Here is a 22,503-nt window from a genome sequence, read left to right on the forward strand (position 1 = left end):
CTAGTAACTGGACACCAAGATGAACATGTTCCATCAACAACAACCCTCTGTTTTCTTTCAGAAAGCCAGTTACTGATCCAAACTGCTATGTCTCCCACAATCCTATTCCTCTGCATTTTGTATAATAGCCTACTGTGGGGAACCTTATCGAACGCCTTGCTGAAATCCATATACACTGCATCAACTGGTTTACTCTCATCTACCTGTTTGGTCACTTTGTCAAAAAACTCAATAAGATTCGTTAGGCACAACCTACCCTTCACAAAACTGTGCTGACTGTCCTTGATCAAATTATTCTTTTCTAGATGGTTATAAATCCTATCTCTTACAACCTTTTCCAACACTTTACCAACAACTGAAGTGAGACTCGGGGTCTGCAATTACCAGGGTTGTCTCTACTACCCTTTTTGAACAAGGGAACCACATTTGCTATCCTCCAGTCCTCTGACACTATTCCTGTAGACAATGATTTGAAGATCAATGCCAAAGGCTCGGCAATCTCTTCCCTTGCTTCCCAGAGGATCCTAGGATAGATCCCATCCAGCCCAGGGGACTTGTCTCTTTTTACACTCTGCAGTATTTCTAATACCTCTTCTTTGTGCACCTCAATCTCTTCTAGTCTAGATGCAAGTATCTCTATCTTCCTCGCCAACATTTTCATTTACTATAGTGAACATTGTCGAAAAATATTTATTTAGTGCTTCCCCTATCTCCTGTGACTCCACACACAACTTCCCATTATTATCCTTGATTGGCCCTAATTTAACTCTTATCATTCTTTTATTCCTGACATACCTATGAAAAGCCTTAGGATTAACCCTGATCCTATCTGCCAACAACTTCTCATGTCTCCTCCTGGCTCTTCTGAGCTCTCTTTTTAGGTCTTTCCTGACTTCCTTGTAACCCTCAAGCGCCCTAACTGAGTTTTCACATTTTGTCCTAATGTAAGCCGCTGATTTCTTCTTGACCAGGGATTCCACTTCCTTAGTAAACCACGGCTCATGCGTTCTATATCTTCCTCCCTGCCTGACAGGTACATACTTATCTAGGACACACAGGAGCTTTTCCTTGAATAAGCTCCACATTTTTAATGTGCTCATCCTCTGCAGTTTCCTTCCCCATTCTATACTTCCTAAATCTTTCCTAATTGCATCTTAATTTCCCTTCCCCCAGCTGTAACTCTTGCTCGGTGGAGTACACCTATTCCTTTCCATCACTAAAGTAAACCTGACAGAATTGTGATTGTTGTCTCCAAAGTGCTCACCTACTTCCAAATCTAACACCTGCCCAGGCTCGTCACCCAGTACTAAATCTAAAGTGGCTTCGCCCCTTGTAGGCCTGTCCTGCACACACTGGACAAAAACTAACCCATCTATAGTACTCGTACTGTTGTGATCCCAGTCAATATTTGGATAGTTGAAGTCCCTCATGACAAGTACTCTGCCCCTCTTGCTCCTATCGAGAATCATCTTTGCTATCCTTTCCTCTACATCTCTGGGACTATTCGGAGGCCTATAGAAAACTCCAAGCATGTTGACTTTTACTTTCCTGTTTCTAACCTCAGCCCATATTACCTCAGTTAACGAGTCCCCAAATATCCTTTCTTGATGATTAGATTTTAATTAGTAAAAGACATATAAATGGATGCTGTTAATCTGTTAAGTAAAAAAATTAGGAATTTAAAATGATTAAACGAATTTCATCCTAGTCTGAAACGAACACAGAAAATATTGGAACACTCAACAACTTGACAACATCTGTTGATAGAGAAACTTGAGCTAATCTGGTTGATCACTTTTTGATTTTTGCATAATCTACTCTGAACAGGCGCTTTGAGTTGCATAAGTATTTTTGAAGTTGCCAGTTGATTAGCTTGCTGTCTCTTTTCCACCAGACTACTAAAGACATTTTATCACTTCTCAGTAATTCATGGGTGTTGCTTTGGTTCTTATATCCTCAGTTCCTCTTTTTTTTTTGCAGAATGTAAATGTTTTTGGATTATGCTTTGTGCCCAGCAACAGACTTTACAGCTAAATATACGATTTCAGAAAAATATTTATGTGCATCTGCACGCATGCATTTTCTTAAAGGAGATGATGTGTGTAATTTATGTTGCAGCTTTTTAATTGCTGAATGGTTGCATGCACATAGCTTAGAGGGAACATTGCCTCAACTGTCTGGCATAAACTGTTTCTTTTTGCACTTTATCTAGTTGGCTATTGTATAGTCAGGTTGATGAATTTTATCAAGCAAGTATCCAGATATTACTGCAGATAAATTTCTTATGAAGCTGTATTTTTCTTTTCAGAAAATGAGCAATCAATAAGTGCAATCAATTATCCATTTACCCATGGTCTCGAGTCATAAAACATAGAAAAGTACAGCACAGAACAGGCCCTTTGGCCTACGATGTTGTGCCGAGGTTTAATCCTAGTGTAAAATATAATCACTTAACCTACACACTCCTCAAGTCACTGCTGTCTATGTGCATGTCCAGCAGTCACTTTAATGTCCCTAATGACTCTGCTTCCACCACCACAGCTGGCAACGCATTCCATGCATTCACAACCTTTGACGTCTCCTTTATACCTTCCTCCTAAAATCTTCAAACTATGACTCCTCGTACCAGTCAACCTGCCCTGGGGCAAAGTCCCTGGCTATTGACTCTATCTATTTCACTCATTATCTTGTATACCTCGGTCAGGTCTCCTCTCTTCCTCCTTCTCTTCAGAGAGAAAAGTCTGAGCTCGTTCAACCTTTCTTCATAAAGCAAGCCCTCCAGTTCAGGCAGCATCCTGGTAAACCTTCTTTGCACCCTCTCCAAAGCCTCTGCATCTTTCCTATAGTAGGGTGACCAAAACTGGACACAATATTCCAAGTGTGGTCTCACCAGGGACTTGTAGAGCTGTAGCAAAGCCTCGCCGCTCTTAAACTCGATCCCCCTGTTAATGAAAGCCAAAACACCATATGCTTTCTTAATAACCCTATCCACTTGGGTGAGAACTTTGAGGAATCTATGTACTTGCACACCTAGATCTCTCTGTTCCTCCACACTGCCAAGAATCCTGTCTTGAATCCTATATTCAGCATTTGGGTTCGACCTTCCAAAATGCTTCATTTCACATTTATCTAGATTGAACTCCATCTGCCACTTCTCAGCCCAGCTCTGCATCCTGTCTGTGACATGCAGCCTGCAGTAGCCCTCAATACTATCGACAACACCTCCAATCTTTGTGTCATCTGCAAATTTACTAACCCACCCCTCAACCTCCTCATCCAAGTCATTTATAAAAACTACAAAGAGTAGAGACCCAAGAACAGAGCCCTATTGGACCTCACTCAACACTGGCCTACAGGCAGAATATTTTCCATCTAACAACCACCCTCTGCCTTCTGTTCAGCTAGCCAATTCTGAATTCAGATAGCCAAATCTCCCTGTATCCCATACTTCCTGACTTTATGAATGAATCTACCAGGAGGAACCTTATCAAATGCCTTGCTGATGTCCATATGCACCACATCCTCTGCTCGACCTTTGCCGACCTGTCTAGTCACCTCCTCAAAGAACTCAATGAGATTTGTGAGGCATGACCTGCCCCTCTCAAAGCCCTGCTGACTGCCTTTAATCACTATGCTTTGCCAAATAGTCATAAATCCTATCCCTCAGAATTCTTTCCACAACTTTGCTGACCACAGACGTAAGACTGACTGGTCTGTAATTGCCAGGGACTTCCCTATTACCCTTCTTGAAAAGAGGAACAACATTCGCCTCCTTCCAATCCTCCGGTATGACTCCCGTGGAGAATGAGGAGGCAAATACTCTTGTCAGCAGCTTAGCAACCTCCTTTCTCACTTCCCGGAGCAGCCTAGTATAAATCTGATCTGGCCCAGGGGACTTATCAATCTTAATGTTTTCCAAATTTTCCAGTACATCAACTTCATCAATCTTGATCTGGTCAAGATTGTATCCCAGCTCCTCAAAGTTTTCATTCACAACAAGTTCCCTTTCCTTGGTGAAAACTGAAACAAAAACTCATTTAGGGCTTCCCCTATCTGCTCAGACTCCACGCACAAGTTCCCTCCGCTATCCCTGATCGGTGCTTCCTTCTCCCTGATCATTCTTTTATTGCTCATGTATGAGTAAAATGCCTTTGGGTTCTCGCTAATCCTGAAGTCTTTTTCATGCCCCTGCCTGGCTCTCCTCAGTCCATTTCTGAGCTTCTTTCTAGCAAGCCTGTAATCCCCTAAAGCTGTGCTAGAGGCTTGCTTCCTCCACTTTACATAAGATGCCTTCTTCCTTTTGACAAGAAGCTCCTCTGTTCTCGTCATCCAAGATTCCTTAATCTTTCCCCTTCTTACCTGTCTCAGAGGAACAAATTCACAAAATTAGAGAAAGAGAGTCACTTAAGGCCCAACTCCCTGAACAAGGCCTGAACAATATGGGCTTTTGATTCAATAGAGAGAACTTAAACCAACTGACTGTTGGAAATTACAGAGGAGGTTGAGGTTTAGAAGTGCAAAAATTGACAGCTTTTTGGAATCCTACCTCTAATCCACCAACTTCTGCATTTAACTGCAACACGTTAGGCTGCATATGAGCAAGTCATCTTCAAATAGGTGACATAGCAATTTATGATCTGGCACTCAAAGGGCTAACTTAAGGGACTATTGAAATTTCCTGTATATACATGGACTTCCACAAACTCACCAATGAAAGCTAAGTGAAATTAGAGTTGTAATTAAATAGGTTGAAGAAATGGCAGTATTGAAACCTCACAGCTGTTCTCCCGCCTAATTGTGCGAAAGACATTTACTCAGTACTATTTCTGAGAGTTCTTAATTAGTGATTTCTATTACCCTAGGAGGTGGTTGTCCTGACTTAAGAAGTTTGTATGTTTGATCCTCACTTTGCGTTTGAGATTTGTGCAGAGTCTCTTCATTTGAGGAGGAACATTGTGTGGCCATTGCACCACCAGTGATATATGTTGCTGCCTGGGGAATGCAGCATGTCTATCTGGCAATTGCTTGTTAAGCCCACTATGCCTCTTTTTTTACCCTTCACACACTCCTCTCTATAGAAGCCCTGTAAAGAACCATGGATCTTTTTCATAATCACCAATTTCTCAGATTTAAGTCTTAACCATTTGAGACTGCCACTTGCGAAGCTAGAAAGCAAATACCAGCAAGATTGGAAAGAGGTGCATATTATTAAAGTTTATAAAATGCTCATAAATGAAACAAGCGCAATATTAGATCATTAAAATTCAGCATGCGCATAAACATAATCTTGTGCAGTACAAATTCTTCACAGCTCCTCTTCAAAGAATCAACAGGTGTAGATGCTGGCACCCAGATCACTGCTGTGACTGCTGAGCTACTCTTGGCCAATTTCCACTGGGATTTGGAGCCCTGGAGGATATCTACAAAGTCTGTAAAGTTATGTGGAGTCTGAGTCAGCCATTGGGACAGGAAGCAACACTTGACTAGAGAACATGAGTGGGTAGCTGAGGTGGGGGATGAAGAGGGAGGGTATCAGGAAATAGTCATAGAACTGAAGATAGCTTCATCATCCCAGCTGATTAAAAATTTGATTCTCGTCTTAATCCTTTAATAAGTCGTATAACTCATTATTGCATAGGATTAACAGTTTAATGGATTCTCAATTCTTTTCTGACTTATAATATGTGCCTTATATTTCATGGTCATTAGACATAAGGAAACTTAATTACAAACAGACCCTTGTATTCAGGGACCAGTGACGTCATTTTGAAAGATTTACAATGATTTGTGTCTTCTGTTGTAAAGTATAAGCTACGTTTGTAAGTAGGATTTATTTGATTAAAAATTCATTGTTTGTTATTTGCATCATTTTAGAGTGCCACATACGCTGACAAGAACTATCATATTTTATAGCTGTCTGTTGACTGGCTTTCATGATAGTTTTATCTTTGTGTTCTCGTGTTTTTCTGCCACTTATTTTTCCCCATGAGCATAATATTAGTCAAGCAGCAATTTCCTTTATCGATACAGGAAGGTACAGTCATATGGTCACTTGCTTCTGTAAAATGTTAAAAATGCGTTTAAAGGGATTATTTCAATGTTTTTGTTTTTACACTGTTAGATACCTGTGTTAGTTTTACTCCAAACCTTCAATGCTTTTGTGTAAAATTGTAGCAACTAGAGGAGCGAAGTGAAGATGAAGAAGACAGAGAGTGTTTGAAACAAGCCATTACCACTTTGCTGAATCTTCAGTGTAGTATGGAACGTATCTGCAACAAGCACCTACCTAAACGCAGGGCAGGGTAAGCTAAATCATTTTAGTATTTCCACTCTTGCATAGGAACCATTTTGGTTGAGAGACCACAATTATCTTCATTCAGAAGACTTCACGTTGCACTAAATTAGTAGATATTCCAAATTTTAAAATGTATTTTGAACTTGAATTACCTCCTTTATTTTTATTATTGGGTGTCATTTTTAACATGTACACCCAAGTAGAATGTTTTAGTTACATGAACAGGAATGCCAATTGCAGATGCCATTCCTTTATTGAATTTGTTATTACTGATAATACCAAACTAAGAAAAGCCTGCTTGGATATTGAAAGCAAAGGAGAATACTATTTGGACCTTTCTGAATGTTAAATGATGATCAAAGCCTTAGTTAATTGTACAAACAGAAAGGATAAAGAAAATCATATACAGTTCATCATTTCAAACTGCAACTCTAATTCAGCACAGAATTGGCAAATCAGAAGTCTTTACAGGCTGTAGATTGTCTCAAGATCTTTGTCAGTGTAAGCCTGCCCCTAATAGAAAGTGTCCTTAACCAACATGAAGTTGTATTTAGTCATTTGTCTCACTGAGACATTGAATGGTTAGTGTGGGATGAGGAACAAGTCATAGGATGTAGTATTCAGAGGAACCATAAGCCTATTGATCGGATAGAGCCGAATGAGTTTTACTCTGCATTAAACCGTATTCTTTTTGTAACTGCTTAATATTTACTCAAGTGGAAAATCTTTTCCAGTTCCCAACACTGATATCTTGATAGTGATTAATGTACTTTTGTGGATGATTTCTTTTGTAATTATTTTCTTTGAATCCTTCCAATAAAAATCATGCAAATCTCTTGTTGGATTGTTTGTTATGTAAAGGAGTGTAATGATATTTGACTTTCTCTATTATGTAGTCAGCCTTTACCTCGCCTCTACAACCACCAGATAAGAAGTAAACACCTTGCCATCAAGAAAATGAATGAAATCCAGAAAAACATTGATGGATGGGAAGGTAAAGATATTGGACAGTGCTGCAATGAATTTATAATGGAAGGAACACTAACACGTGTAGGAGCAAAGCATGAGAGGCACATCTTTCTTTTTGATGGATTAATGATCAGTTGCAGGATCAATCATGGACAGTCCCGGTTACCTGGTTGTAGCAACGTCGAATATCGGCTCAAAGAAAAGTTTCTAATGCGAAAAGTGAAAATCATTGACAAAGATAACTCTGGTGAATGCAAGCATGCATTTGAAATCCTCTCCAAGGATGAGAACAGTGTAATATTTGCTGCCAGATCTGCAGAAGATAAAAACAACTGGATGGCAGCTTTGATTTCACTTCAGTATCGGAGTACATTGGAGCGAATGTTAGACTCCGTTCTTTTACATGAGGAGAAGGAGCAACCACTGAGACTACCCAGTCCAGATGTATATAACTTTGCGGAAGAAGATTCTGAAGAGAACATAGTATTTGAAGAAAGTGTACAAGCTAAATCTGGAATACCAATTATAAAAGGAGGAAGTGTGCTAAAACTGATTGAGAGGCTGACATACCACATGTATGCAGGTAAATGTCTGGCTGAACAGATGGAACTTCTGTTTTAATGGCTTACATGTTAGCCATTTTAATAATTTGTCTACAAGATGAACTTTTAATCAACTCTGTAGCTTTATGTTGTGCATAACATAGTATTGATCAGGGTGTTTTGACAAGCCAGTTTAAAAATGAGTTGCACATCAAAATAAATGAATGTGCAGTAAGGAAGAATGTATTTGTTCAGCATTTAAATGTTCTATTTTTCTGAAGTTAGCTGGAAATGTCATTTCTTGAATAAATTTTTGGCATGGAGCTTTTATGTGGGTTGGCAGCTATGCCACTGAATTGAAGCTAATTGTAAAACAAAACACTGCGTTTTTTAATTACCTGAATTATTTTAATTATCGCACACATAGAAACAGAGTATCAATTTGTTTGACACATATGTAAAACAAAATAAAAAGCTAGCCTTGTACACTTGTCAAAAAGGATGCTCAACCCAAAATCCTTACACCTCTGACACTTCAGTGTGAATCCTAAAATTAAACAGCCACACAACACTGGTCTTGGACAGGAATTACAAGTAATTCAGAGAACTGAAAACTTCCAACATGTAGCACTGGGGTTCACAGATGCATGAGATTTACGCATTAAAGCGATCCATGTGTACACAATGTACCTATCTTATTTATATAAATGATGTGTCCCATATCGAAACCTTAGACAATGATTGTACCCTCTGCACAAAAGAAGTACATTGAAAAAATGAAGGCTGGGTGGAGGCCTGTATGCAGTGTATGTGAATGGGGAACAAAATATCATTAGGAAATGTTTTTCTGTTGGTTGAGGAGTTCATATTGGGGACATAATTATAGTTTATGAAGTGGAATGTATAGGAAGGATTTGAGGATGAATAATTTTAGTTAGATTGTTTAGGTTCTGCAACTCATTGCTTGAAAGGATGGTAAGACCAGGACTCCTCATAACATTTAACAAGTATTTTGATGTGCATTTGAAGGCTAGGCTCCTTGAATTAGAAAGTGGGATTGCACTGGATGTCCATGTGCCTCTCAGACACAGTAGGCCGAAAGACCACTTTCTATGCTCTAAATTTCATAACTGATTGTGAGGTACCCATTTATTTCTTCTTTACTATATCTGTCTTTTAAACTAATCCTTTACATTAATCCTTTACTGAAATCTATGATTTATTCTGTTTCTGCGCGTTTCTCCTCATTATTATTCTTTGTTGCTCTTTATTGTTCTTGTTCACCTATCCATCTTTGTCTGGTTTTCACTTTTCGGGTTGTTTCGTTGTTGTCAAGTTTTTTGTGACCCCGTTACCACCACATTTACCCTATACTCTGACTGTAGCTTCTTACCCTTTAACCTCCTCATCACTGTTCCTTCTGTCTCCCTATCTGGTCCTGTACACTCCACTCACTTCCCATCTCCTCCTCTTTTTCTCTCTCCCACAACTCAATGTACTTGATTTATCTTGTCTCTTGATCTTTGTCACGTGTAGTATGATTTAAATTAAAAATATAATTCACGTCACATTGCCTCATCAGTTTGCTGCTTTCAAGTATACCTTTCGTTGTATTGTTGTGATTTTTTTTGCTTGCCTGTTATGGTTTTTGTTGGATGTTTCTAATTAACATATTCAGGCATGTTATGGCACACCTCTGGAGCAGTTTAGACTTGAACCCAAGCCTTCTGACTCAGAGTTAGGGACACTATCACTTCACAACAAGAACCTCAGAATTTTCTGGATCAGCTGGGACTTGAACCTAGGATGCCTGGCCCAGAGGTATGGGCAATGTCACTGTGCAACAAGTGCCCTACAGTTTTGATTGTAGGTATTTTCTAATGGACCTCTTCACAGGTATTATTACACGATTCTGAAGAAGGTGGGATTTGTTTTGAGTTTATACTTGGTTTTTTCCAACAATCTAAATACTGCTGATTTTGTCCTGTGGAGTTACAGCTGCAAGGAATTGTCACTACACTGCCTAATTTCACTTTGACCTTTAGCTATCTGAGAGATGAAACTTCATCAGTCAGCTTCGATTAGATTCAAATCCAGATTCCATTAATCTAAAAGACTAGTAATCTACCCTGCATCGCTGGTGCACCTAATTATATTTTTCAATAATCAGTTTAATTTGTACACAAGTAGTCATTATTTTGTAATATAACTTTTTGATAAATGTACTGCTATTGTACTTGCAGTGTAAGTAATTTGATATTTATTTACAGATCCTAATTTTGTGCGCACTTTTCTGACAACATATCGTTCATTCTGCAAACCCCAAGAGCTGATGAGCTTGTTAATAGAAAGGTAAATAATAAATTAAAGTTTTAATTAGATCGTGTTTTAAAAAAACACTATTAGGCGCCCTGTAAAATGTTGTCAAGAAAGATACTTAAAAGATGGTATAGTGTTTGTCAGTTGGCTTTTACAAAATCATAAATGTTGGTATTCATCATTGCCAGTACTTTTTTTGTTAGGCTTTATTTTTAACTTCTGGAGTTTTACGTTTGTACTAAATTTTTTTTGTTAAACTTGTAATTTTTGTTTTATGTAGATTTGAAATACCTGATCCAGAGCCCACTGAGGCAGATAAGCTCGCCAGAGAGAAGGGTGAACAGTCGATTAGTGCAGAACTGAAGCGGTTTCGTAAGGAGTACATTCAGCCAGTGCAACTCAGGTTTTCATTTACTTTTTTAAAATAGAAATAGAGTCAGAATTGGTACCTTGTGAAATCCTTGTGACTTATTTGGTTTAACAACTTGTATTCTTTTTTTAGGGTGCTAAATGTGTTTCGACATTGGGTAGAACATCATTTCTATGACTTTGAGAGGGATAACATGCTACTTAATAGGTTGGAAGCATTTATTTCAAGTGTAAAAGGTGTGTATTATGGAAAATTAGATCTGTTAGAGGTAGGCTTTTTTTTGGAAAAAGAGTTTCCGATGAATCTATGGTGTTTCATATCATTGATGTAAATGTATTACTTTAATACTAATTTACTCAACAATTAATGTAGTATGAAAAACTCAGTTTTTTGTCAATTTCCTATGATCTTTTCTGCCAGAACTTTTACATTAGTTGCAACTTCAATTCTCTTTGTTAGAATGCTTTTATTTGTATGTTTTCCCTTTTCAAAAAAAAACTATTTAAAGAATCTGTTTATATATTATATGCAGTAATGCCCTGCCCTCCTGTAGTCCTATCTAAGTCCACGTATGTGTAAACCCACAGCAATACTATGAAATATCAACTCATTGTCAGAGTCATATCTTTGGACTTCTGACCCATTGTAAGGCTTAAACGTAAGAAGTTGAATGTGTTGACACATCCGTGGTACCAGCAACCTGATTAAACCCAAGTGAGAAAATCAATCCACGCAAGTCTAAGGGTTAATGAATATTTAAACAATGCAGACAGGATTTGTCCTTGCTACTTTATGCCTGATTGCTCAGGTTTGAAAATGTTTTTAAAATCTATATTCTGAATAATACAAATTAATATTTTATTTTTCCAGGGAAAGCCATGAAAAAGTGGGTAGAATCTATTACAAAAATTATTAACCGCAAGAGCCAAACTCAAGTAAATGGAATCGGTCATGCTATTACTTTTCCGGATCCACTACCTCAAATTGAATGGCATATTAGTCGACCTGGGCAAATTGAGACATTCGATCTTATGACTCTTCATCCAATTGAAATAGCCCGACAGCTTACACTTTTAGAATCTGACCTTTACAGGTAAAGTAGTAATTTAGCTAATGTACAGGATCTCCGCTTCGGATTTTATTAGAATTCAGCACAAACGCTTTATACGGTTGTTGAAATATGAGATCCAAAAGATAATTACCAAATAATTTCCAGGACTAGTTAAATAACAGAAATTTCCTGCATATTGACATGCTCATTGTTAATGCAGTACTTCCTCAGTAATTAGTTGTCATCGAGACATACCAGTTACAAATTTTGGATTTGTATTTTTAAGTCTCTAAAAGTAGTGTTAATGGTTTTGAGCATGTTTACTGTATTAGAAAATGACAGAACAGTATAGGCTTGGGACATAATGTTAGGGTCTCATCCAGTGCTTCAATAGACCACCTCAAAATGCTTCGAAACAATTGAATTGAATTATCAGTTGCTTTAGTTTCATCTGGCAATTGATATTTGTAATTAGTAATAGTTAGAATCAAATCTCCTCTTAACTAATTTCAAATCTTTCATGATGTCCAAAAAAATCAGGCTACACTTTTATAATACTATTCTTAATTACTAGCTATCAGAAGAGATTTTAAAGTAAAATGGATTTAATAGGTTCCATGACACTATTCAAAAAGTAAGGTTGATTTTTCCAACATTCTTGTCAACTATTTCCCACGTACAACATGAGTAATACAGTTCATGGATTAGATTAGATTAGACTTACAGTGTGGAAACAGGCCCTTCGGCCCAACAAGTCCACACCGACCCGCCGAAGCGCAACCCACCCATACCCCTACATTTACCCCTTACCTAACACTACGGGCAATTTAGCTTGGCCAATTCACCTGACCCACACATCTTTGGACTGTGGGAGGAAACCGGAGCACCCGGAGGAAACCCACGCAGACACGGGGAGAACGTGCAAACTCCACACAGTCAGTCGCCTGAGTCGGGAATTGAACCCGGGTCTACAGGCGCTGTGAGGCAGCAGTGCTAGCCACCGTGCCGCCCACATTCATCCCATTTATGGGACCTAGCTGTATGCATACTAGATGACAACAATGATTACTTTTTTTTTGCGAATGATATACTTTGAGAGACCTTGAACGTCATAAATGCAAGTTCATTATTTTAACTTAAGCAGTCTAGCCTTCTTGTTTAGTAAACTCTTAGCTTGAGATGAACTAATCCTCGCTCGTTTGGTTAATGTCTGTTTTAGGCATAACTGATGTGACTGACCTCACACATGACGTCTTGTATTTTTTTGGGGTCTCTCTCCAGGTAGTAGAAGGATGTCCTCCTGACTTTGTCCCATTCAGTTAGTTGACAGCTTTTCAATGAAACTGGCTGTTTCCATTTGCCCCAACACCTCCTGATCTATAGTTCTTGAGAACCAAATGCCATCTGCTCTTCCAAGAATGATAGCACAATCTTGTTTTAATGATTCTGTGGTAAAGCAATTGTCTTATTGTTTCTGTTTGAATTTTATTCTGAACAATGATATTCATAAAATGAGTTAGACTTACTTCAATGTATATCTTATTTGCATATCTTGATCTAGAAATTAATGATAACCATGAATCCATTGTTGATTGTTGGAAATGTTCATCTGGTTCTCTAATGTCCTTTAGGGAAAGAAATTGCCATCCTTACCTGATCTGCCTTACATGTGACTCCGGACCACAGAAATGTGCTTGACTCTTAACTGCCCTCTGGGTAATTAGGGATGGGCAAAAATGCTGGTTTAGCCAGCTATGCTCTTATCCCATAAATGAATAAACAAAAATATCCAGAACATGAAGAAATAAAGAGGTCAGTCAGCTCAGTTGCTGGCTTATGGCGACTTTACCTTTTATGAACGAATAAATTCCTTTTGAATTAATAATTGTAAAACTCAATGAAGTGAGAATTCTAAATTTTTTAAAACATTCTTGCACTTAAATATCATTTTCTATAGATCCTAAAATGGCTCACATATCATGGTACAAGTGATAAGCTAATTGCTTAAAACTTGGATAATACTTGAGAGAAAAGATAAATAAAATTGAATACTTGTTGATATAGTTCTATTCACTTGGTTGGCGGTCAGCTAGCTCTGTTGTTTGGTTGGCTGTTATGTAATGCAGATTGCTAATAATGTGGGTTCAATTCCCGCATTGGCTGAGGTCATCATGAAGGATTCTCCTTCTCAATCTCTCCCCTCACCTGAGGCTTGCTGGCCCGAAAGTTAAACCATCACCAGTCTGTCTCTAATGAGGGAGCAGCCCTATGTCTGGTCAGACAATGTCAACTTTACCTTCCCTTTACCTTGTTCACCTTTTAAACATACTTTTCTTCCTGCAAGTAGTATGTTCAAAAATAATTTCTCTAATTCAGTAGTGAACCCATATAATTTTAGTAGCCTTTGTACAATTTTTACTTTGCAGAAGATGGTATTTGATTATAAGGTAGTCTCTTGCAACATCAATTGACAGTAAAATATAATAATCCATTTTAAAAATACAGGTAATGTCAAAATTCTTGCAGTTCTGCATAATACTTGTGCAATTATATTTTAATTTTAAAAATCTTGCTTTCTTGATTATTGTTTCAGTCAGATAATTTTTTCCCTGTAACATTGCTATGGGTAGAAGGGGGTTGAGATGCACTTCATGTCAGATGTAATATGAGCTTAATGAGAAAGCTGAATGAATTCCAAATAGAGTGAAACATATAAAATGTATAAAAAGGGAACCATCAATAAAATAGTTGGTGGAATTAGAATGTATTATTATTTTTGTAAGCAGTCTATATTTTTAAGAAAAGTGTGTAAGCTGTCTATATATTTAAGAAATAATAGGAGTTGACATAATGCAGAAGTGGTCAGCTTGCAGTCAAACTTAATGGGTTTGAGCCAAGTCTCTCCTATTATTTGATTTAATGATTATTTCCAATTGGGTCATTGGGGCCAGACAATAATTGTTCCAATTTTGTGCATGCATAACTTGTAATATCAATGTGGACATAAATTGTCATTACTGAAACTCTATCCTTCTCTAGCAATTAAAATTATTTACTGTAATAATATTCAAGTGCTTTTGGATGTTTGTTTTTTAAGACCTCTGTAAAAATGAAAAATAATAGCCACAGCATAAATATTTTAGTCTTTCAATAAAATTTGAGGAACTAAACTTTGTTCTCAGACCTCCTGATAATTAGATGTGACTTTGTTCTTATGATTCTAGACAATGACTTTTAAAATCTCCAAATCAATATGCTCTATTTTGATTTTTTTTAACAGGGCTGTTCAACCATCTGAACTCGTGGGAAGTGTCTGGACAAAAGAAAACAAAGAGTTAAATTCTCCAAATTTACTGAAAATGATTCGACATACAACAAACCTTACTCTGTGGTTTGAGAAGTAAGTAGAATGCTGATCTACTGTATACATGAATGTGACTGTGTTCCTGGAAAGTAAGTGTTTAAAACCACAGGTTTGTAATATTACTTTCAGACCTGCATGTTTACTGCTTTGGTTTGTATGGTTCCATTAATTCCCCCTTGCACCCAATCTGTTTTCTTAATGTCTTTATCACTTTGGGTTAATACTAAAGGAGTATGGTCTGTACAGGTGTGAGATCTCGTGGGGGGAGTGCATTTTGGTGAAAGTGATCACAACTGTCTCACACTTAGCATAGCCTTGGAGAGTGAAAGGAGCAGTTACCGAGGGAAGATATTTAATTGGGGAAAAGGAAATTATGACGCTATCAGACAGGAGTTGGGAAGTACAGACTGGGAGCAATTGTTCCACAGAAAGGGCACAGCAGACATGTGGAGATTATTTAAGGAGCAGTTGCGAGTGATGCACAAATTTGTTCCTCTGAGACAGATAAGAAGGGGTAAGATTAAGGAACCTTGGATGATGAGAACAGAGGAGCTTCTCTTCAAAAGGAAGAAGGCAGCTTACATAAGGTGGAGGAAGCAAGGATCTAGCACAGCTTTGGAGGATTACAGGCTTGCTAGCAATGAGCTCAGAAATGGACTGAGGAGAGCCAGGAGGGGGCACGAAAAAGGCTTGGGAATAAGGATTAGGGAGAACCCAAAGACGTTTTACTCATACGTGAGGAATAAGAGAATGATGAGGAAGAAGGTAGGGCTGATCAGGGATAGCAGAGGGAACTTGTGCATGGTGTCTGAGCAGATAGGGGAAGTCCTAAATGAGTTTTTTGATTCAGTTTTCACCAAGGAAAGGGAACTTGTTGAACAATAAAACTTAGAGGAGCTGGGATGCACTCTTGACCAGATCAAGATTGTTGAAGATGATGTGCTAGAAAGTTTGGAAAACATTAAGATTGATAAGTCCCCAGGGCCAGACCAGATTTATCCTAGGCTGCTCTGGGAGGCGTGAAAGGAGGTTGCTAAGCCACTGGTGAGGATATTTGCCTCCTCACTCTCCACGGGAGTCGTATCGGAGGATTGGAAGGAGGCGAATGTTGTTTCACTTTTCAAGAAGGGTAATAGGGAGCTTCCTGACAATTCAGACCAGTCAGTCTCACATCTGTGGTCAGCAAAGTTTTGGAAAGAATTCTGAGGGATAGGATTTATGACTATTTGGCAAAGCATAGTGTGATTAAAGGCAGTCAGCATGGCTTTGTGAGGGGCAGGTCATGCCTCACAAATCTTATTGAGTTCTTTGAGGAGGTGTCAAGACAGGTTGACAACGGTTGAGCAGTAGATGTGGTGTATATGGACTTCAGCAAGGCATTTAATAGGGTTCCCCCTGGTAGACTGATTCATGAAGTCAGGAAGTATGGGATATAGGGAGATTTGGCTATCTGGTTCAGAATTGGCTGGCTGACAGAAGGCAGAGAGTGTTTGTAGGTGAAAAGTATTCTGCCTGGAAGACAGTGTTGCGTGGGGTCCTGCAGGGCTCTGTTCTTGGGCCTCTGCTCTTTGTAGTTTTTATAAATGACTTGGATGAGGAGGTTGAGGGGTGTGTTAGTAAATTTGCAGATGACACAAAGGTTGGAGGTGTTGTCGATCGTATAGTAGCCTACTGCACACTGCAGCGGGACATATACAGAATGCAGAGCTGGGCTGAGAAATGGCAGATGGCGCTCAACCTGGATAAATGCAAAGTGATTGATGCATTTTGGAAGGTCGAACTCGAATGCTGAATATAGGATTAAAGACAGGATTCTCGGCAGTATGGAGGAACAGAGAGATGTGGGTGTACAAGTACATAGATCCCTCAAAGTTGCCACCCAAGTGGATAGGGTTATTAAGAAAGCATATGATGTTTTGGCTTTCATTAACAGGGGGATCGAGTTTAAGAGCCGCGCGGTTTTGCTGCAGCTCTACCAGTCCCTAGTGAGGCCATACTTGGAATATTGTGTTCAGTTCTGGTCGCCCTACTGTAGGAAAGATACAGAGGCTATGGAGAGGGTGCAAAGAAGGTTTACCAGGATGCTGCCTGGAGTGAAGGGCTTACCTTATGAAGAAAAGTTGAATAAGCTCAGACGTTTCTCTCTGAAGAGAAGAAGAAAGAGAGGAGACCTGATCGAGGTGTACAAGATAATGAGAGGAATAGAATCAATAGCCAGAGACTTTGCCCCAGGGCAGGACTGACGAGTACGAGAAGTCATAATTTGAAGATATTAGGAGGAAGGTATAAAGGAGACATCAGATGTAGGTTCTTTACGCAGAGACTTGTGAAAGCATGGAGTGCGTTGCCAGCTGAGGTGGTGGGAGCAAAGTCATTAGGGGCATTTAAGCGACTGCTGGACATGCACATGGATAGCAGAGAGTTGAGGGGTGCATATTTTATGTTAGGATTAAATCTCAGCACAGCATTGTGAGCCTAAGGGCCTGTTCTGTGCTGTACTTTTCTATGTTCTATATTGTGTAAAAGACCAGACCAAATCCCCTCAAAATATATTAAGAAGATAGCCTTGACCCTAATTCTTTTAAAGATAAGTATAAGACATTGCATTCCAGATGCAATTTGATTAGTCAAACTACTTGACTTTAAGCACTTTATTTTTACGCTGTTAAAATACAGACAAAGTAACACTAAAGTAAAAGAATTGGCTTAACCATAACACTATTGTAATGCTAAAAAAAATCAAATATTCCAGTACAGTAACATCCCATAAATAAAGGCAAATTTGGCAAAAGCAAATTCAATAAATTAGATTGTCTCACATGCAATTCTAGCAGCAGGAAGAGAACCCCAGCTTTTAGCTGTAACAGAGAGGAATAAGAGTTTCCACATCCAATGTCAAGACCCCAGCAACTGCTGAAAGCTAAAATTAAAAATCCTGGTTGTGTGGGAGCTTGACCCCATCCATTCAAGCTGCTTCTGTTGTTGCAAGTTTTTAAAAAATCCCCAAGGCCCCTCAAGCTGTTTTCTTTATTGGCTTTGAGCAGACCGATTGGCATCTCTGTCTCAACATTTCTTCAGTAAAAAGACCAGAAGAAAATGCACCTCTTAAAACTATGGTGTTATCACAATTGGCTAGAATCGTTGAATCATTGATCATCAATAAAGTGCTGTAGCTTGACTCGACAGTGATGCTTTATGTGTCCTCTTGGGATAGGAAAATAATTTGATTGAGCATATTATCCTGAATCATTTTAATGAAAGTAAGAATATCTGGATGTTTATTGATGCAATGGTCCTATCAAAAAATTGCAGCCTCCCATGATTATGTTCCATCAGACTTTTTTTCAGGGAGCATTTCTTGTCATTATGACAGTCCAACACAGAAAATGGTACAGCCGCTGGAAGAGTTGAATATGGCTGGTTAAACGCCAGTTTTGTAATATTTTGTTCTGTCATATTGTCTGGCTTGACTTTTCTTTCTTGCCTTCTGCATTTCCACAGAAACTGGTTTTATGTTTGATAATTGGAAACATTTTTGGTGACATGTTTGGTTGTGCTGGCTCCCTTTAAACATAATTTCTAACGTGTTAAGAATAAGACAGGAAAGAGATATAGGAGCCAAATTAAACTGCTCACTTTAAATTGCATCTATAGCCATAACCCTTTTAAAAACAAAAATTATCTTAGGCAATCCTTTGAGATTGAGGATGATTTGCTTTCATTCGGGTTCAGAGGGTTCTGAAATGGTTGATCGATTCAATGTGCGAGCTACAGACCTGTCACATGCAGGGAGGTAAAAAGATAAATTGTTTGATGATTTGTGTGCTTTCTCCAGTGTCTGGACGTTGTCTGAGTATGTATCTGACAAATACTTTGTTTTTGGTGCCTTCACCATCTAACTTGCTCCATTTTCGTTGGTTATGAGGCAATGATGGATGTTTAACCTGTTCAGGGTTATGCTTTGATAACATCTCTAAAATATCTTCATTATCCTCCTGGGAGTCTCCTGTCATGACCACGTTTCAAGTCAAGTATTTCTGTTATGATCCCAGCTGATGGTACTACTAGACAAGTCAGATCATAGAATGAAACTTTGTCTGACAGATTATTTGTCTTTATTTTAATAAACTTGGTGGTCATTCAGTGTAGGTAGTTATGTAGGACTACAGAGCTTTATTTAAACAACATGACAAATTTAATGTGCAAAAGAGAAAGAAGAATAATCCACGTAGATATAAATCACAGTTAGAAAAATGTTAAATTTCCCACCAAAACAGAGTTTCATTCTATTTCCCACCATCATCACTTTGCAGCAATTCATCAACAGAAATTATATTTCCATGTCAAACTTCAAATTTGAGTTAATTGATTCCCCCTAGTTTGTTTCTTGTGAAGTTTTCTCACAATTATAATCATACACCTGAGAGCTTCTGATAACCAGCCGATTTCTAGCTAAATATTCCTGGACTGGAAGTTGCACAGATTAAACACTTCTTTTGAGATAAATTGTTGTTTGAACTGTTCTGGATGAAACTCTTCCTTGAAGAGAGGTGATATTTTCTTCCGACTCTAGTCAGGTCTCCTTAGAGCTCACATTGGAACTTTCAATCCTTGATTATTCTAATCTAAAGACAAGCTAATGGCCTTCGTTGTTTCCTCGACTTGTTGTGAAACATTCAGTGTTAACATCTTAGGGGCTAATACTTTCTAATGCTTACTGAATCAGGTTACTATTCCAGAAGGACTATCTGACTTAGTTTTTTCTTAAATCAACCCTTCACAAAAATGACCACACTTATGTACCACTATTTTGAAAATCTGACCTCTTAAAAAGGTAATATATACACATATAAATCTGTCACTTTTCAGCAGCTTATTCCATATTTTAATGTTATGTATACAAACACCATGTCCTGTCCAGTGGGGCATTAAGGAGACTTAAGCCAGTCAGCCACTCTTTACCAAGGACTCAAAGTATATGCTTGTTTTGGGATTCTGTTTCTCTACCATTGACAATGAATTACTTTAACCCAGTTGTGAGGTTTTATCTTATAGCTTTATTTTAAATGTAAGACTTCAATCAGTTATTGAGTAATGTAGATTAAGTTTCAAAGAACCAATCCACATATTTATTAGTACTGATCAGTTCCAAGACCGTCCCAGGCAAAAGTGCGTTCCCATAGGCTTCAGAGAATTTAATAAGTTTATTAAGTTTATCACAATAAGTACAAAAGAATGATACTTAATTAAAGCTGTGATTTTCAGTCAATCCATTTTGGGACATTAGCTTACAATTTCTGGTTGACTGAATGCATGTTATTTGTTCTGTTCTATTTTGTTGACTGGAGTTATTTTTCCAACTTCTTACTTTACATTGGACTTCTAAGAGTAATGGCTCATTAGATTTTGCAAGTCACTGCCCGTGTACGTGATCAGGGGCATCCTGAACTCTATTTAACTTACCTGTGCATGAACAGAACATGACCAATCTCAGATCAGCTCGGCAATGTGTGCCCAATTTATAGTTGGTCTCTTTAACAATGATGATCTTAATGATATCCCTTCCTACTACCACCTGACTGGTTCCTTAAAATATCAACTGTTTATGGGATCAACCCTTTTAATTGCAGCTTGTCCTCCTTTGATTTCTACCTTCACAAATCTCTACAATGATAACAAGGCACCAGCAGAGTAAATTCTTGTCTGCTTGGAGAATGCAACATTATCACATCCTAATTTGAAATCACCCCAAATGTATATTTGATATATCCAAGTATTCTAGAGAATTTCAAATTTTAGATAAGAGAACCAATAGTTAAATTATAAGATTATTTTGTAAAGGCTATTATGGCCTTTTATTTTTCAGAGAAATTGGGAGTCACATTACAGTACAGTTACAAGATCTGATTTTTAGTTTGTTCAAACTGTGTTTTCAATGTTCACAAGATACAGAAAAATACACAAAGGTCAAAGTAACTATACAAACTTATTTACAAAACTTAAACTTAAAGTAAAAACAGAATACTGTGGATGCTAGAATTTTGAAATCCAGAGTAGTGTATATGTCAGTTACATAGAGTCATAGAGATTTTAACTTTTCTCATTTGAACCAAGTAATTTACAAACTTATTTAAAGATTTAGAGAACCAAAAACTGATTTTATTTCCAAGTGATTTAACACTTTTTAGCCTGAGTTTCTGTTTTTTGGACTATAAAATGCTCCGGTTTCCTCCCACAGTCCAAAGATGTGCGGGTCAGGTGAATTGGGCCATGCTAAATTTCCTGTGGTGTTAGGTAAGGGTAAATGTAGGGGTATGGGTGGGTTGCGCTTCGGCGGGTCGGTGTGGACTTGTTGGGCCGAAGGGCCTGTTTCCGCACTGTAAGTAATCTAATCTAAAAAAATAAGTTCAAATATTTGTTTATTTGACCAAAGGGCGTATGGAACATTCCATTTCGCATGTAGGAATGCTTTCACAGACAAAGAGCCAAATGATACCACTTCATTGACCACAATTAAAAAGAATTCTTTACTTGCTGGATCAGATCAAAATTATTGTAAAAGAAAACTCATCGCTATACACTCCTGACTCCATTGTGTGGATACTATTCATAGTTTTTAATAGGCTGAATAGACACTGTATTGTGGGCTATGTAGTAGCCTGAGAAGTCACTTCATTCCCAGGCTGCTACTTTATCTATTTTGGTAAGATGATGTTTTAAAAAATTATTTTAGCATTCCAAGTAAATAACTGACTAAATTTAGGGATCATCTATTCCTGTCTCCAAGTGTGAAATACGTGATATTACTTTATTTATTTATTGTGCCAAAAGAGAGTAAGAAAATTGTGTATCTTTTGCCCTGTTTTAGATTTCAGAAGAATGTCAATTCTTGAAGCTGACAATTGCAGACATTATGCACGTGACACATTCTGAAGATGATTATCCAGCAGATGTCTATCTAAAGCACCAGTTAGTGTTGCACGTTGATAGTGAAGATTGTGTGAGGTAGTGTTAGAAGTCATTAACTTCCACTGGAAAGAGGATGTAATTATAGTGTAGATATCACATTTTTTAGCAGAAAATTTGACAGAGAGTGGGGACAGAGATAACAGTTTTTAATAATTAATACATGTTCACAAAGCAAATTTACCTTTTAGGTTTACAATTTGTAACTGAAATGGGGAACAGTCTTAGCATAAAGCCAAAACTAGTCTTGGGGAGTGTTTTCCAATAAGGAAGGATGCAGCACATCTAATTTTGGATACTGAACAAGGAAGTTACCAGAAGAGAAATGATGACCATAGACTTATAAGGTTGGAATTGGAAACTAGTAGGAATAGTTCAAAATAAAGGTGCTGAATCAAAAAATATTGAATCGGAACAGCACATCCTGCTCAGCAAGTCAACTTAATGTGAAACACAAAGCCAAATGACTTTCCAGTTGTACTCATGTATATATTGAACTTCTGAGGCCAAGATTTTGTCAAGTAAGAATCCATTGTATGCAAGTATTCTTCTTTATCCTCTTCCATTTTCTTGCTATTGTCACTGGACTAATAATGCAGAGACCCAGGTAACATGCTAGCGACAGAG

At 37.9% G+C, this 22,503-nt stretch overlaps 1 protein-coding gene across 2 annotated transcripts in view; it reads left to right on the forward strand.

Annotated features, from left to right (window-relative positions):
- sos2 (son of sevenless homolog 2 (Drosophila)) overlaps window positions 1–22,503 on the forward strand; it is a 96,808-nt gene that overhangs the window by 50,268 nt on the left and 24,037 nt on the right. For both annotated transcript variants that reach the window (XM_060829189.1, XM_060829190.1), the window contains exons 9-15: window positions 6,175–6,302; window positions 7,192–7,847; window positions 10,077–10,158; window positions 10,406–10,528; window positions 10,628–10,731; window positions 11,366–11,588; window positions 14,827–14,946. In XM_060829189.1, the coding sequence (XP_060685172.1) occupies window positions 6,175–6,302; window positions 7,192–7,847; window positions 10,077–10,158; window positions 10,406–10,528; window positions 10,628–10,731; window positions 11,366–11,588; window positions 14,827–14,946 (1,436 nt within the window). The remainder of the gene's footprint in view (window positions 1–6,174; window positions 6,303–7,191; window positions 7,848–10,076; window positions 10,159–10,405; window positions 10,529–10,627; window positions 10,732–11,365; window positions 11,589–14,826; window positions 14,947–22,503) is intronic.

This window comes from Hemiscyllium ocellatum, chromosome 8 (assembly GCF_020745735.1).
Source record: "Hemiscyllium ocellatum isolate sHemOce1 chromosome 8, sHemOce1.pat.X.cur, whole genome shotgun sequence".
Taxonomy (NCBI): domain Eukaryota; kingdom Metazoa; phylum Chordata; class Chondrichthyes; order Orectolobiformes; family Hemiscylliidae; genus Hemiscyllium; species Hemiscyllium ocellatum.